At 48.1% G+C, this 16,994-nt stretch overlaps 1 protein-coding gene across 2 annotated transcripts in view; it reads right to left on the reverse strand.

Moving 5' to 3' along the window:
• Wwp2 (WW domain containing E3 ubiquitin protein ligase 2) overlaps positions 1-16,994 on the reverse strand; it is a 113,442-nt gene that overhangs the window by 13,331 nt on the left and 83,117 nt on the right. For both annotated transcript variants that reach the window (XM_013503940.1, XM_013503941.1), the window contains 2 exons: positions 12,989-13,078; positions 6,177-6,351 (listed from right to left, as the gene is read on the reverse strand). In XM_013503940.1, coding sequence (XP_013359394.1) covers positions 6,177-6,351; positions 12,989-13,078 — 265 coding nt within the window. The remainder of the gene's footprint in view (positions 1-6,176; positions 6,352-12,988; positions 13,079-16,994) is intronic.

Raw genomic sequence — 16,994 nt, forward strand, 5'->3', positions numbered from 1 at the left:
GCTTCCTGGCTGGGCCGGCCTCCTCCCTCCACCTCGCCGCCCGCCCGGGCGCAGCATCCACCAGACTGAGGGCACATTCAGGCCCAAGCCCCTCACCTCCCCCAGGAATGTTTTCCTTCCCCTTCACAAAGCACCTTTATTCTCCCCCTGCCTGAACCTGAACTTGCGCAGTGTTCTGCGTCTGCCTGTCTGGGGGGTGGGGGTGGGGCAGGTGGAGAGGGAAGGGGAGAGGGGCGCGAGAAGGGGGACCGGCTCCAGGACTTCGGGGGCACTGCTTACATTAGTGACCCCCCCGCCCACCTCATTCTGCTTTGAGGTCCCCAGGGAAGGGCTGCAGGGACGGCGAGGTCTCACATCCTTCACGGAAGGGGTGCTGTCAAAAGTTTTCGTGGTTAAATAAAACAAGTATTGTTCTCCTCGCTCTTTCCCTCCTTTTTTCTTTCCCCACTCTGAAAGCATTTTTATTTCACGTACTAGAATTTAATCATTATATTATGGGATCAAGTTCTACACGCAGACCTCAGGCTGCCGCGCTGGCCCCGTCTGGGGGCGACAGCCACACACGGGCAGGAGGATGAATGGAGCTCAGTCTCGCCCTGAGCAAACACTGGTGGAGCCCCGCCGCCTCGAGCCCCCTTTCTAGCCCTCCCACCCCAGGGGACAGAGGAACCTTCTTTCTAAGGTGGCAACGTGGGCACTGCTTCCAAGCAAGTTCCAACAAAGACGTTTAAGTCTGGGAACCATAGGTTCCTTGATGGGACAGAGACCCTTTCAGTAGGGGGTCCCTACCCCATAGAATGAAGTTGCGAGAGTGGGGGAAAGCTGGCCTCGACCTGGGACCCGTTACTGCCCGTCTCCAGGATGTGCCTGCAACCTGCATCACAATTCCGATTTGCCCCGTTCCTGAAATATATCGCCCCGAGTCTCAGTAGTCATTTTGGTGTGTGTTTGTGTGTAGGAGGGGTAGCGGGTGATCTGGTGCGACGTCTCATAAAATCCAGATTCCTCCTGCCTTGCTTCGTGCTAATGGATAAAGATGGTCACTATGAAAACACTTGGCAACCAGACTAAGGAACTAACATGAAAACACATCTATTTCAGACAATAAAGCCAAATACATTGAGCTGCTAAGGTCTGAGGTGTAGCAATGACTTTGTAAAAGGTAATGTTAAGAAATTAAGAAGAAGCCAGGTGTGGTAGTGCTTGTCTGTAATTACAGCACTCAGAAGGCTGAGGCAGGAGGATTGCCACAAATTGGAGACCAGCCTGGGCTACACACCACAGTGCGTCCAAGACCAGCCTGAACTATATCGCAAGAGTCTGTCTCAAAAGATAGAGAGACATTTGGTACACAGGTGTCTGCTGCTCCAGGCCTCTTGTCAAAAGGAGTGGACAATCTATAAAGTGTCCGGGCGCTACCAACTGGTACCCAGAAGCCTTCTTAACGTAGCTGTGCAAATCAATAGACCAAAAGGTCTTTATTGACAGCACTGAACTGAAACAAAAATATTTATCAGTCTTTTCCCTTTCTTTCTTTCTTTTTTTTTTTTTTTGTTTTGAGACAGGGTGTCACTATTTGGCCCAGGCTTGTCTTGAACTCACTTCAGCCTCCCAGGTAGCTGGGCATGTGCCACATGAACAACTTCTCATCCATTTCGTAATCACTGCTCCTTCCTTTTTTTTTTTTTTTTTTTTTTTTTGGTACTGGGAATTGAACCCAAGGCCTGTGAGCTACATCCCCAGTCCTTTTTTAAGTTTTTTTTTTTGGTACCAGGAATCGAACTTAGGACCTTGTACTTGACAGGCAGGAGCTTATGTCACTTATATCCCCAGCCTCCCAGTCCTTTTTTATTTTGATTTGTTTTTTTGTTTTTTGTTTTTGAGACAGGGTCTTACTCTGTAGTTCAAGCTGGCCTTGAACTCACTTTGTAGCCCAGGCTTGCCTTCAACTCACAGTGATCCTCCTGCCTCAGCCTCCTGAGTGCTGGGAACACAGGCATGCACCACCACACCCAGCCCCCTTTCTTATTTTGAGACAGACTCTTGCTAAGTCATTAGGTTGCCTAGGTTGGGCTTGAACTTGCAACCATTCTGCCTCAGCCCCCCTCAGCGCTAGGGTTAGAGGTATATGCCACCACACTGGCTATTGCCACTAGCTACTTTTCAGTCTCTCTAACTTCGCACAGTCTCGGCCCTCTTTTGTTAAGGTGGGGTATCTTCCCATCCTCCTCATAGCAGAACTTCACTTACCCCCAAACCTGCCAGGAAATAAGGGCAGAAAAGAGGCAGCAGATAGGAAAGGGAAAGACCAGAGATTGATAACACAAACAACATATAGAATCAGAATTAACAGCATCAAACATTCATATGATTTTTACTTCTTACAGTTAAAGCAAAAAACACTTGACTATTTTGGATATATCTTCCCGGAGGTACATAGTACAACTTGAAAAATAAGAAAAGAAAAGCCTTAAGAAGTAAATGGAAGCTAAGGAGAAACAAAAAATACGAGCTGCACACCGTGGCCAGAAAACCAAAAGCCAAAAATTCCACACCACCAACAAACCAACCAACTGCCTCTTCTCTTCTAGCCCAAAGTATCACAGGGAAGAGAGCAGAAAAAGCACACAGGGCAAGGAGAATCAAGCCAGAAGAGATCCCGGCGTGCACGGGTCACCCGATGGCACAAGGCAGCATCCTTTATGACTAGGAACGGAGAGAAACCCGGCCGGACCATTTTCCTGAATGGCCCTGAGTCGGAGATCTGAGGTACAGGCCACAAGCCAGAGAGCTCATGTGAGTTTAAGTCCCTTGGGGACGACACACAAAGTCCCAGTAATATTTTAAGATACAAACTCAGAAATAAAGAATGTCTAGCAAATACAGCCGGGAGCAGGAAAGGTTCTGGAAGGGCATAACGGTTGCAGAGGGAGAGGCAGGCATCGCTCCCGCCTTCCCCCGGCACCCGGCGCACTCAGGACAAAAGCTGGGTGCTTGGGAACTCAGCGTGAGGTGGTCTGTGCGGAGCAGGCACCGAGTGGCCTGCTGCAGGATAGTGTGATTTGGAGCCCACGCTTGGGAGCCACGGAAGGACTGGAGCTGGTCCTGCGGACCCACGCTGTCTCCTTAGCCCTTAGCGAAGGACAAAGAGGTATACAGGCAGACGTGCCACATCAACAGCGGGCTGTGCGAGGTCCTGGCACGGGCGCACAGTGTGCAGGACTGTGCTGGCACCCACAGTGGGCACGGCAGGAACACGGGGCAGAAGAACAAAACCGCAGGGTGAAACAAACACACACACAGACAGACACGCGCACACACAGTGATCATGAACAACAGAAGCACACTCCGCATGAGGAAAGGAAAACCTGCCAGAAATAGGGAGAAGACGAACCTAAGAGAAAGTAGGGAAGGTGTGAGGGCGGCAGGGTGGGAAGGAGTAACAGGGGCCCACCGCCTGGGATTCCCTGGACTCCCATTTCGGACTGTATTTCATGTTCTGTGTGGTGCAGCGAAGAACAAGGTCTCAGTTTAAGCCCAGCAAGAGGAGAAGGCGGGGAAGTCGCCAGTACAGTATCAGCTCTTAAGTCTTCCGAGTCAAACCCTGGGCCAAGGCCAAACCCCGAAATAAATGTATGAAAGCAACCCTTCTTACTTGTAACCAGGACATGGCACCACAGCATACAGAGGGAGAACCAAATCCAGTGGGGGAGGAAAAGCAACAGAGAGACATTGAGAGCAGACCAAAAAAGGATTCCCGCCGTATTTTCCCGTATGAGACTTGTTTCTCGGAGAAAGGTAACCCCTTCGCCATGCAGAATCTGCCATCTGTGCTGAGAAAACCATCTTAGAGCACGCAGAATGAATCTTTTTGTGCTTAAGTTTTTACTTCTAGGGAACCCTCCAAGCCAAAGTCATACCTCTGTAAGCTTGGAATAGCGCTGCTAAAATGAGAGAAACAGGAAAAAGGGAAAGAAGGCTCCAAAAAGAACAAGTGGACAGGAGGCCAGAACCTGTGACTTCCCATTTGGACACTGAACATGTCAGTCGACCTATAGGAACTACATGGTGCATACCACAGGACTAAAAGATTCCCTTAACGGGTTATTTTTTTAATTAGAGAAGTTGGACAACCAGAGAGGTAAAACCCCTAAGCTGTGTCCTGTCTCTACAGCAAAGGACAGGTCAGAGAAAGATAAATCCCGATCCTCCGTTTTGGAACCAAGTCCACCCCAAAAAATGGTAGGCAAAGTCTTTGGGCCCCGGCTCACGAGGGACAATCTTCAAAATGCAGAGAAGGATCAGCTCCTATACAATGTTTGAAACACAGAAGAACTAGATACCAGGCATGCTGTGGGGTGGGCAGGGTGGCATAAGGACATGATACCACCCTGGACTGGGTAAAACCACCAAGGCATGGGCTGCAGACAGGCATGGACATCAGGTAACCTCGAAGGCAACTTCATGAAACAAACACATCTTCTGTTCATCTTTTTGAAGGAAGTGGGATCCTCCTCAGCTTCCCCACTTTCCGATGAGCAGTCAACCCTACAGAAGAGGCAAGCTAGGTAAGGGAGATGCTACTATGACTTGTGGTTGATAACAGAACACCTGCTTCGGAGGAACAGGGAAAGAGCCAAAAAGAAAGGCAAGGATGAAAAATGACTACTACTTTTTTTGGAGAAAGGATTTCACTATAAAATGCAGGCTGGTCTTGGGCTCATTACACAGTCTAGGTTACCCTCAGAATTGCAATCCTCCTGCCTCAGCCTCCTACAGGCTAGAATCACAGGCATGTGCCACCATGCCCAGCTATGACTGCTACTTAATTAAATGGAATTAAGGATTTTCTGAGCATCTAACTAGGATACTATCCAATTTAGAAATGGGTTGTGGGCTTAAAATTCATTTCAAATAGAAATAAGGTTAAACATGGTGATTAAAGCTGTGGTCCAGCTCCAAGCACTTCCAACCTGCAATACAAGGCCCCATCTTATGCTGGTGTGACCCCATACCCAACCTTTGTGCTTGAGGTGCCCCAAGAAATATAATCAAGGCAACTCTGGACCCTGCTTGTCTCTACTGAGGAGCCTTGTGGCTGGGCTCCTGTAGCTCCAGGTCCCTGGTGGAGGCTCCAGCAAGTCAGAGACTCCAGGAGGTGGGGCTGGGGGGGCGTTCTGAAAGGGACAGTGTATGGGACACGGTTAAGACAGTTAACTAGGGACCAGAGCAACCTCAATTCTGGACTAGGAAGTTTAAGCATTATTCAGTAGGTAGTGACATAGAACGCCTGGGCCAGGAAAGGGATGCAGCGACAGAAATATCTGAAAGGTGGCTGTGATAGGAACAGCCAGCATGGACTGGGCCAGGACAGCCAGCAGGGACAGTGACACAGAGGCTGCCCTGGCATCTCAGATGGGAGAGGGCACAGGAAAAGCGGACATCACCCACATGCCTATAATCCCAGCACTCAGAAGCCTGAGGCAGGGGGATCACAAATTCAAACCCAACTTGGGCTACGTAGCAAAAAAAAGACCTACTCTGGTAGCATGAAAAGAGCTACTTTTAACTCACAAACTACCAGCAGGCCTGTGTTTCAATAAAGTTTTATTTACAAAGCCAAGTGGTGGCCTGGTTTGGCCCCTGGGCTTTTGTTTGCCAACCCCGAATCTAGATGAGCTTTTATAGGTCCTTCATCCTTGAGACTGTTAGCTAGTGAAGATCAAAAGGAACAATGCAGGAAGCAGGGGAGGAGAGACATAAAAAGCATCAAGCTTCAAGATGCGTATGCGTCAACACTCTGTGACAAGTACATGCACTACATATCGCAAACATATATTAATTTAAGAAACACCATAGTAGCAAGAGACGAGGGAAGAACTGGGTGACGGCTGTGATCCAGAGAGGTGACGAGCGGACAAAGTCAAAGCTGATCTTTGGGCTTCAAGTCAGGAAATCGGACTTGAACGCAGAGGGCAGAAAAGAAAGCCAGTCTTGGAAGAAAGACAGGAAACACAGTTTCAGAGGCTGGACACGGAGTTACTCAGAAACACCGGAATTTGAGGAATTTCACTGTGATGAGTAAAATCTCCAGGGTCGGAGCACTGGCGGCCCTGGCCGCGCTTGCCCTGCCCCCCACGCGGGTCCGCAGAGGGTGCGGCGGCCGCCCCTCTCACCTGGTAGAGGAATCTTTGGCTGAAGTGCTGCATGGCTCCCTGCAGCTGACTGCGCTGCGACTGCCACTGCTCGTAGTTCCGCACGTACTCGGCGGTGGGGCGCTGCCAGGTGGTGGTCCGCGTGTTGTGGTCCACGTAGTAAAACCTCCCTCGGGGGTCTGTGCGCTTTTCCCAGCTGCAGACATTAAGCTCAGAATGAATACAGTCGGCACCCCACCCCCAAATGCAGGAAGAAATCTCAGGATGGCTGGCCAGGAGGGGCCCAGGAAAGGGACACAGGAGCTCGGCTCCTCCAGCGGGGCACAGCCAGGCGGGGCCAGTCACAGGGCTTCCGGGGCTCAGAGAGGACGGTGGACATCTGTGGCTGCCTCGCCAGTGGCCCACCCTCCCCACCGCTGGCTCCTGATTTCCATCTCGGGGATCCATGCAGTTCTGGGAAGCTGAGTCCAACCCCAAACCCCGCACTGATGACTGACGAGACCGGGAGTGGGCATAGGATTCATCTGGGACAATCAGGGTGACCGTCAGGACTTTTGCTAGGAATGCTAGGGAAAAATATAGCCTTGCATCCTTCCTGGGTACCAGCGGGCGAGCACACGGCCCCGGGACCGGCTACCAGTTTGGACCTAAGTACAGCACGAAGCTGACCAGGGGATGGCGGAGCAGAAAATGAAGAGAAGCCAGCCCCTTGGTAATACTAGAGAGTCACTAGATCGGGCTTCACTTGAAATCAGGATTTATAGCTAATTAATTTTCAGTTACATGACCCAATACGTTTCCTTTATTATTTAAGCCAATTTGGACACCAATTTTTGTTACTTGCAAGTGACATAAGGCACCACCCAAAACAGGCTGCATGGTCATGAGAAGAGTTGATCCACACAATAGGAGGACTCTGTTATTTTTGGTGAGGAAGCAATTTTTCCAAAGTTGGTCCTAACACAAACACACACACACACACACACACACACACACACACACACACACACACACATACCCATCCTGGCAAGGTAGGGCTGGAACAGAAGGTATTAACCCTCAGCTGTGCTTGGTAGGTGCAGTAACTTGATTTCCACATACACAGGGGGAAAGCGATAGAAAGAAAGTAGAAAGGAAAATTTTCTAGGATGGTGGAAGTGTTCTACATCTGATAGGTGTGGGTGGCATGAGTGAAGGTTATTTGTAAAAACTTAGTGACTAAGCACTCCGGAAAATGTGTCTCACTGTGTACAGGTTTTACTTCAGTGTTGAAGTCAATCCCAATCAAATCAGCCTCCATGTCTAGTTCCCAGCTTCCAGGAAAGACACAGGATAGAACATGTCATACAGCCACAAGGTCACAAGCAGCCTCATCTTAAACGTAAGACACTCTACAGCCAGGTGTGGCGGCCCATGAAGATGCGGGCTAGGTATGGTGGTGCACGCTGAGGCTTGGGAGGCTGAGGCAAGAGGATCGTCGTGAGTTCAAGGCCAGCATGGGCTACAAAGTGAGCTCAAGGCCAGCCTGAACTACATAGCAAGACCCTGTCTCAAAAAACATAAACAAAAATAAAAAGAAAGAAAGAAATTCTATAAGACAAAATGCCCAGGTTCTTCAAAAAATAAATGGTCGGATAAAAATAAGAAAAGGCAGGGAAAATTATAGGTCAAGAGAGATTTAAAACATCTACCAGCCAAAAGCACTGGATACGATTCAAACAAATGAGGAATAAAAGCATTTTTAAGACAATCGGGGACCACGGGCTCTGACTGGGTATGATACGACATAAGGAAATGTTAGTAATTTTACTGGATAGGCTCTGTATTTTTAACCTCATGTTAGAGACATACATGCCATATTTATGGATCAAAAGAGTATGATGTCTGGGGTGTTCTTTAAAATCCATCAGTCGCTCCCCTGAAAAGCAGGAGATCAAATGAGACAAACAAGAGCGTTACCAGGGACTGGCTGTGCTATTCTATCAAATGTGGTACATGCCTGAAATTTTCCTTTGTAAGTTTGAAAAGTGGTGGGCGTGGAAACAAAAGAGAGAGCAGCTGAAGAACACAGGCTAAGCTGCTGCAAAGGGAAGCGAAGCGGATACATCACACGGCCCTGCCGCTCTGTCCTCGCCACTCCGCCGTCTCCTGCTGACGGGACGACTGACCTAGGTCTGCAGCTGCCCTCAGGTCCTGAGTTAACCTCCCAGCTGATTTTTTGCAGGGGATCTTTTTGAGACAGGGTTTCACTGCATAGTTTGGGCTGGCTTTGAGCGCACTTTGTAGCCCAGGCTGGCCTTGAACTCGCAGCGATCCTCCTGCCTCAGCCTCCCAAGTGCTGGGATTACAGGCATGCGCCACCATGCCCACCCCCAGCTGATTCTTTCTAAGCCACCTTTTCAAGGGTCCTTTAAAAATTCAAGGCCTCCCTAAAAGTGGCTTCCCCTTCAGCAGTTCCCAGATCCCTTGGCCGGGCCCCCAGATTGTGTCTGGCTGTAACCAGACCGTTTTACCTTCAGAACCTGCACTTTGCATTCAACTACACCCACAGCTCTCTCCCCAAACTGAGTCCTTCCCGACCTCTGTCACTTCTCCCAGGAATGCAAGCAGGTGCCACCGCCATCCCCACTGACACCAGGCTAGCACTCAGCCTGAGCTCTTCTTTGGTTTCTGTTATCTGTCCATCTTAAATCTCCACTTCTACATCCAGATCTGTATCACCCACCCCTTGGACTACCGCATTGATCCCCAACCTGACCTCCCCGCTCTGCTCCGGACCATAAAAGGCCAGTGGAGACCACACTAAACTGCTCAAACTCTCCTGCTGATTTCTGCTGCCCTTAAGCCAGAATCCTTTAGTCAGCATTCAAGATTCACAACAAATGTCTTATAATTTCTCTAAACTCGTAGTTTTCATTTATTATCAAAGAAATCATGTATATATAGCTTTCAAATGTACGGACTACAAGAGATATAAAGAAAGACAGATGCCAGACACGGTGGTGCACACCTGTAATCCCCGCACTCTGGAGGCTGAGGCAGGAGGATTGCCATGAGTTTGAGGCCAGCCTGAGCCACATAGTGAGTTCAAGACCAGCCTGTACTATAAACTGTCTAAAAAAAAAAAAAAGAAAGAAAAGAAGAAAAAGAGACAGAAAAGAAACAAAAACCAGTCATCTCCTGCTGCACTGCTCTAAATAACATGTCTACTACATTATTCTTCACTTGTGCCCCAGTCCGTGTTACTCATGGGCTTCCCCCTAGGAAGCCGGTTATGTTAACCCCCAACACATAGACTGCCATCTCCTCCCCTCTTCCTCCAACACAGAAGAAAATCTCCATTAGATTCAGGGTTTGTATTATGATGATGGAGGATACTATAATAAACACGTTTCCTATCTGTAAAACGTGTTGGGCTTTGTTTGTTTAGAAAGGTAAGAATTGCCTTGTTTCCTTTTGTTGGGTCTTTAAGAATCTATGGCTATTTGACCTCCAGATTCAAATTCAGCATGAAGGTGACCAGTGGTTGGCAGGGCAGGAGCTGAGGAGACAGGCAGCTCCTTGGGAACACTGCTGAGCACCTGCAATCAGGACTTCTACCTAGAATTTCCAGTTCGTGAGCCAATAAACGCCTTCATTATTTAAATCAGCTTCGACAGCAGTTTTTGTGACTTGCTTCTCTGCCAGGACAAGAAGCCTTCCCGTGGCACTAATCCCTTGGCCATCCTCCCCTGTACCCTTCCTCTAACATGGCCAGGTGCCCGTCCACGTCACCACTGCTCTCATGATGTCCCACGGCCTCTCCTGGGTCCCCCGCACCCTGTGCCTTCTTCCCTCTCGGCTTCCTCTCATTTGGCAGAATTAATCACCTAGTAGCTTCTGAGAAAGGAGGCACTAAAGTTATTTTTTGAAACTCAGCGTATCTGAAGACACCTTTATTTCTACCCTCATATTTGAATGTTTAAATTAATAAAAGATGTCAGGCGTGGTGGCACATGCCTGTAATCCCAGCAACTCAGGAGGCTGAGGCAGGAGGATCACTGTGAGTTCAAGGCCAGCCTGGGCTACAAAGTGAGCTCAACGCCAGCCTGAACTGCACAGCGAGACTTGTCTCAAAAAGACAAAAAGAAAATTAATTAATTAATTAATTAATTAATTAAAGATGATTTAAAAGTTGATTTCCAGGGAGGAAATCTTTGTTCATCAGAGCTGTGACGGTCTCACTCTTCAGCTGCTGTGGTACTCCTGCATCCCAAACATTTCTGTGTGCCGTGTTTTCTCCCTCTGGGAGTTTCCGAGAGCTTCTCTTGGCACTGAAATTCCCTGAGGTGGGCTTCCAGGTGGGCCCCTGAAATGCAGACACTATATATACTTTACTTCTGCAACTTTTTTCTCCATTTTATTTTGTTTTTTGATCATTTCCTATCCTTTTGCTCTGTTCTTTCATGTTAGAGCTACTATTTCTTCCCAAGTCTTTGGGGATTGACTGATTTGATTTATGTATTTATTTATTTATGAATGAATGAGTGAATGAATGAATGAAATAGTCTTGCTATATAGCTCAGGCTAGCTTTGAACTCACTATGCAGTCCAAGTTGGTATCGAACTCATAGTGATCCTCCTGCCTCAGCCTCTCAAGTGCTGGGATTATAGGCATGTGCCACCATGCCCAGCTGAGGATATTAATTATAATTTAGTTTGTTTTCTGAAGTTCTTTATTCCCAACTCCCGCAATTGTTTTCACCAACTCCCCCTCCTTTTCTGGCTGCTGTTCTTTTGCTGTTCATTCACATTTTTCCTTTATTAGTGCATGGTTGCAATATTACCCACCTTTAAAGGTGAGCGGCTGGCACGCTGCCTGTGTGCTCAGGTGGGCCTGCTGACTATGGCTTCGCAGGAAGATGCTAAACTATCTCATTAGAAGGTCCCCAAATATGACAATCTGTAGTTAGTTTCCTTTAGATGGTCACTTTCTCCAGCAAAACCAAACCAAACCTGGCAATCTTTGTCCTAAGGGTTGGGTACAATATCCTCATTCATGCCCTTTTTCCAGCTTGTCTCTTTCTACCTCTATGTCTTGTGTCTCCAAGTCTGATCCTGCTCTCTGAAGAGCTTCTCAAGGTCACCAGCAGTCCTGTGTGTGTGTGTGTGTGTGTGTGTGTGTGTGTGTGTGTTTGAGCATACACACCTGGCACAGGAATCCAATCACACCCTGCACAGACTTTCAGCTGACCTCCAGGTCTGCCTCACCCCACATGCCCCATGGGTGTCCCCAGGAGCAGGGCTAGGGATGTGGCTCAGTGGTAGAGCACTTGCCTAGCATGCGTAAGGGCCTAGGTTTCATCCCAATGTCATAAAACAAAAGTAAACAAATAAGGGTGGAAGTGTTCCAATAAAACTTTATTTATAGAAACAAGTAAAGGGCCAGGTTTTGTCCACACGCCACTATAGTGAGCCACCCTCTCATACAAATGAAACAAAACTGGCCACAAATCGTTGATAACTCCTGAAACTGAGTGTTAAGCATGTGAGGGCTCATTATACTATTCTATTTTGCACATACTTGAAATTTTCTCTAACAGTATGAAAATTTCCATCATCTCCCCAATAAAATGCTGTTTATTTTTTTAAGTCAAGAAGTCCACGTTTCGCTTCCTAACTTCATTTGACTTCAAGTCAAAGCAGAAAATAAAGTAGCCCTAGTGATGACAAATGACGAGCTCCATGCCCAGACGGAGAGGGAAGGAAAGGAAAACGCAAGCACCCACTGGAAACTGAAGCTGGAAGCACCCCATGCTCGGAAAGCTGCAGGGCCAGAAAGTGAGGTGGTACTGCCTGGCACACGGCTGACAGCAGAACCCGACACCGCACAGCGGCTCTCCTGAGACTCTCTACCTCCGAAATCCTTCCCCTCTGCAGACTTAGAGGGTTAAGTGTTCGGATTTTAGGCAGAAGCCCTTCATGGCTGCTTTAGCCGAGGCTGACTCTTTCCTGAGAGCAGCATGCGTTCCTTTTGAAAGCTCTCAGGACCAAGAGACACCCTGGAAAGAACTTTCTGTCCTTGGCAGAAAGGGCATCAAACCCCTCGTCCTTGAACATGGACAGTCTCTGCCCCTTGGAAGCCTCTCGTACCCTTTGGTTTTGGAGACCTCGGCTATGTTCTCATCAAGCCCAGCTGAATGAGCAGGACTCTGCCGTTCCAGGCAGGGTGCAATGAAACACACCCCCATTCTTTCTTTACCGGTCTCCCCATAGCCTTTCCCCCATCCGAAGTACTCAAGATTGAGCCCAGGGCCCAGTGCATGCTAGACAAGTCCTCTACCACCGAGCTACCCCACCAGCCTGTTCCCTACAGAGTCTCTAAAATTCCAGGCTGTCGTAAGAAATGAGAGCAGAATTAAGTAATGGGATGGAAAAAGTGATTAAGTGACCCAGGATAAATGTCAGTATGCTCTGCTACCTCTGAATACCAGGCCCTAATAGGGATGTCTCTGTATGGTGACTCCGCATCTCATGTGACATGACTGAGGACATCAAGACACTAACGCCCAAAAGGTTTCCCCAGTCGCCTTTGTTTTAGGACTCAACAGCTCTGAATACCACTTAGGGAAGCAATGGTCATCAGATTTGGCCAAACCATGCACGTGGAGAGAAAGGAAAAAAGAAAGGACAGAATATAAAAAGGGACAACTGGAAGGAAGGGGAAAATACCAGAGAAAGGAGGCGAGTGGGGTAAACTAGAGAGGGTGGTGGCAGGGAGGGGCGGAGAAGCCCTAGGTGTTGCTGGGTGTGAGTTCTAGAGTCTCAGAACTTATCACTCAGGCCTTACTTACCCTGGAGGGAGAGGCCGCTCCCAGGTGGTGGTCTTGGTATTGTGGTCCACATAGTAGACTCGTCCATTGGGCAGCTCCCGCTGCTCCCACCTGGAAAACAAAGCCAAGGAGGCTTAAAGGCACGGCCTACTAGAAAGGAAATACTTTACCACCAATGTGACTAATTTAGAGGAAATAATCAGCATGCACGGTTGAAACAGTGGTCACACTAGCTCCGGGCAGGGATTGAAGGTGGCATCCAGGAGTGCTTCTTCTTTTTTTTTTAAAGATAGGGCTGTGTAGTTCAGGCTTGCCTTGAGTTCATTATGTAGCCCAGGTTGGCCTTGAACTCACAGTGATCCTCCTGCCTCAGCCTCCTGAGTACTGGGATTATAGGCATGCACACCGTCCCCGCTTAGGAGTACTTCTTGAGAAACTACAGTAGCTCCTGTTTATGGGATCAGCGTACTAGAACACAACATAGACTGCTGTAATTTCCCCTAAGCCACCCATATGAGTTTACATTCCATGAAGTTTTAAACTCAGTAGTTTGGGTATCAGGATCAAAAACTGCTTTAGTGGTGCGATGAAAGCTGAAGATCATTTCCTCCCAAAACGCTCTTAGGACAAAAAGTATAGGTGATTTCTTCACACACCTTCAGTGACGTTTACTTATCGACTCTGCTGTCCATTCAGCCAACACACATGTGAAAGTCACAAAAGCTATGACTCCCGCATCCTCCCAGCACCCTGTGTGTTCACAGTCACACATAGTTTTACAAGATAGGATTCACTAGCAGGAAATCTTTGAAAGGTTTTCAGTGAATCATGAAAAATGGCATGGAGTTATTTATTAGTGACCACCTGCAAGGTCCAGACTCTGAGTGAGTTAATGTGAGACCAGGCGCCGAGGGGGCCCACATGCGCCAGTGGAAGGACGACAGGGTAACTCAAAGAACCCGAAGCAGGCACAGTACAGAGCCGAGCGCCACCTCCGCACACGCCTGTTATTTGCACATGACCTGACAGTAACTCCACTCACCCAGAACACAGTAACCTCTACATAATGAGCACGCACATTGTATATCATGCTTCCTGCTTCTGGCCTGGATATTTTACATTGGTTTCATTTATTTCTACTTCTGGGTACTACCCTGGGGAAGGTAGCCTTTTCCGGGAAGCAACTCCACAGTTTGTCCTGCTGTCTTGCTTGTTTTGAAAATGTAATGTGTTCCAAGGGAACCGAGAGGACAGGATGTGATCAGGACGTGAACTCTGTGTCTGCCGACATGTGACTCTTTCTACGGGAAGCACTAGGACAACGCCGAGCCGCCCCTGAGCTAAACCTGGTCACACAGAAACGTAAGAGCCACAGGCACCTACCGTGAGTCACGCAACATGCTGTCCCCATCCAGTGAGGGTCACGTGTCATCGACTTCAGATTACAGGCCGTGTCCCCTTCACAATACCCACTGCCACCCTTCCCTCATCTGCCCCCACAGGCAGACTTCAGGTCTCGGGGAAGTGCCACATGGGCTGTCGCACTGTGTGTTTTTGTTTTCCAGTGCTGGAGATTGAACCCAGGGCTTTCTCACCAAGCTGCGTCCTCGGTCCTCTCCTTTTTTTTTAAATTTTGCAAAAGGCTCTCACTAAATTGCCCAAGCGGGGCTCAAACTTGTAATCCTTCTGCCTCAGCCTCTGGAGTGCTGAGATTACAGGCTTGTGCCACCACACTCCGCTTGTTACGTATTTAATTATTTAACATAGGTAAAACTATGCTACATTTAAGTCCTAGTTATGCCTCTAATGCATTTTTGCTCATAAGCCCTGTGGTTTTGTTTTTGCAGTACTGGTGAATGAACCCAGGATCTTCTCACTGAGCTGTGTCCCCAGTGGTCTTTTGTGGGTTGTTTTGTTTTGTTTTGTTTTTGTGACAGGGTCTCACTAAGTTTCCCAGGTAGGACTCAAACTTGCAGTTCTCCTGCCTCAGCCTCCCTCAGTGCTGGGATTATAGGCCTGTGCCACCATACCCACTTCTTATTGCATGATTTCACAAAATGTGGTGAGTTTTAGAACCACTTAAGCTTTAGTAGAGCGGACTGCATACTAAAATAAGTGTCCTTACTTCTATTATTAAGCCTGGTGTGCCTACTTGATATACTGGCTGTGTTCAATGTTGTATTTCATTTAAATGGGGCTGCCTAATCATTTACTGCATTGATCTTCTCCCCAAAAAACAAGTTCAGAAGCAGACTTACGTAAGGCTAATGTTTTGTCTCATGCAACCCATGTTCCCATCCTTTGAGGGGACAATGCCATTACGTAGGAGGAAATGAGCCCAGAGTGGCCAAGTCACTCTCGGGTGGGGTGAGCTGGGATTTAAGGGACCCTGCTACACGGCAGACAAGGTGTCTTCCCTGTCCTGGTCTCTAAGGGAAACAAGTGTCCCGAGCACGGGCACTGAGGGAGTCCTCCAGGGCCACTTTAATCACACATTTGCCATCACAGGGAGGTGGGCCCCAGGGAGTGGCAATATCTGGTGGTCTCATACACACACACACACAGAGTCAGTGACGAGGGTGAGGGCCAGCGCACTGCTGTTAAAAACTTTAGAAAATTCGATGTAACAGAGTTTATCCGAACAAAGAACAATTCATGCATCAGACAGCAATCAGAACCAGGAGGGGTTCAGGGAGTTCGCCCAGCAGCGTGAGCAGTGGGCTTCTGCCTTATCTGGGTGTGAGCTGCTCAGCTGGCCACCTGTGACTGGCTGAAACCCCAATATCTGTTACAAGAAAATATACAGTATGCCTCTGTACTCCTAAATTATGTCTCAGTTGGTTTATATACTAAGGTAACCCGGGATTTAGTATAGAGAAACTCAGAGCACGAGACCATGTCAGGCTGTCCAGTAACTACTCATTTAACAGGACCAACGCCTCCAGAGCACATGAGGGCCATTTCCTCTCCTGGGTCTTCTTGCTCAGACTCTGAGTGAACAGAACCCCGAGGACCTCCCCTAGGTACGCAGCCTAGGTACGCAGCTTCCTTCCGCAGCACAAGGAAGATCCTCAGGCTCCATTCAGGATTTTAGTTTAGATTCATTAGAAGGACAGAATATTCATCTGGGCAAAAGCAGCCAGATGAAAACACAGACTGGGAGAAGATCTCCTTCTGGATGCCCTTCAGAGTTAAAGACAGAAAGGAACACACACTGCCAGCTCTGGAGGCTGCGTCCCCCCTGCGGAGATGCGGCAGGGGCTCCCAGGCGAGGACAGCGGCACGCCTGCGGCAGCGTCACCACAAGCCTCCTGCTTTCTGCCTGAGCGGCCACAGGAGCAAAGCGATGCCCTCTTCATCCATCCGAAATGGAGCTGAGGAAGATACTTGGCTTTAGAGTAAGTACTGAAAAACGGAAGCTCCCACAGTCAGTGACACAGCAAGCGTTTGCCACCGGTACAATGAAAGAATCTGAGATCGCCCCAGCCTTCCCTAAGAAGTTAGCTAAATCCTCCTTGCCTTGAAATCCCCCATGACACTCATTTTGCAGTCACTATTGGGAAACCACCCATAATATTCCGACAGAACGTTCCTTTCATACAGACAAAATATTTGCTATAGCAATTAGACATTAAGAGGGGGAAAAAACTGAATACATTTTTCTTTTATTCCAAAAATTCTTTTGTTGTAATTTTCAGTTTGTAAGTACTGTCTACTTTTGACATCACTTACATTTTATTGAGACAAAGGTCTCCCTTTATCTCTGGTTTTATAGTGTGTTTAACTCTGGTTTTACTGCATGCTAATATTTTAATTTAAAGATAGGATAATACTTTCAATTCCAAGTGACTCGAATGGCACGGTGGTGCTCCCATATACCACCAGGAATAAAATTGATGTTAACCTTCTCCCCTTATAGTCCACAATTTCAGCAGCTCTTTCAAGCACACAGGCCCAGACAAGAGCTGCCCCTTCTATCTTTGATCACTGCGGATCCTAGAAATGAAAGTCCCTCTTGCAGGGGCCG

The sequence above is a fragment of the Chinchilla lanigera genome, unplaced genomic scaffold (assembly GCF_000276665.1).
Source record: "Chinchilla lanigera isolate Chin_1 unplaced genomic scaffold, ChiLan1.0 scaffold00083, whole genome shotgun sequence".
In the NCBI taxonomy this organism is placed as follows: Eukaryota; Metazoa; Chordata; class Mammalia; order Rodentia; family Chinchillidae; genus Chinchilla; species Chinchilla lanigera.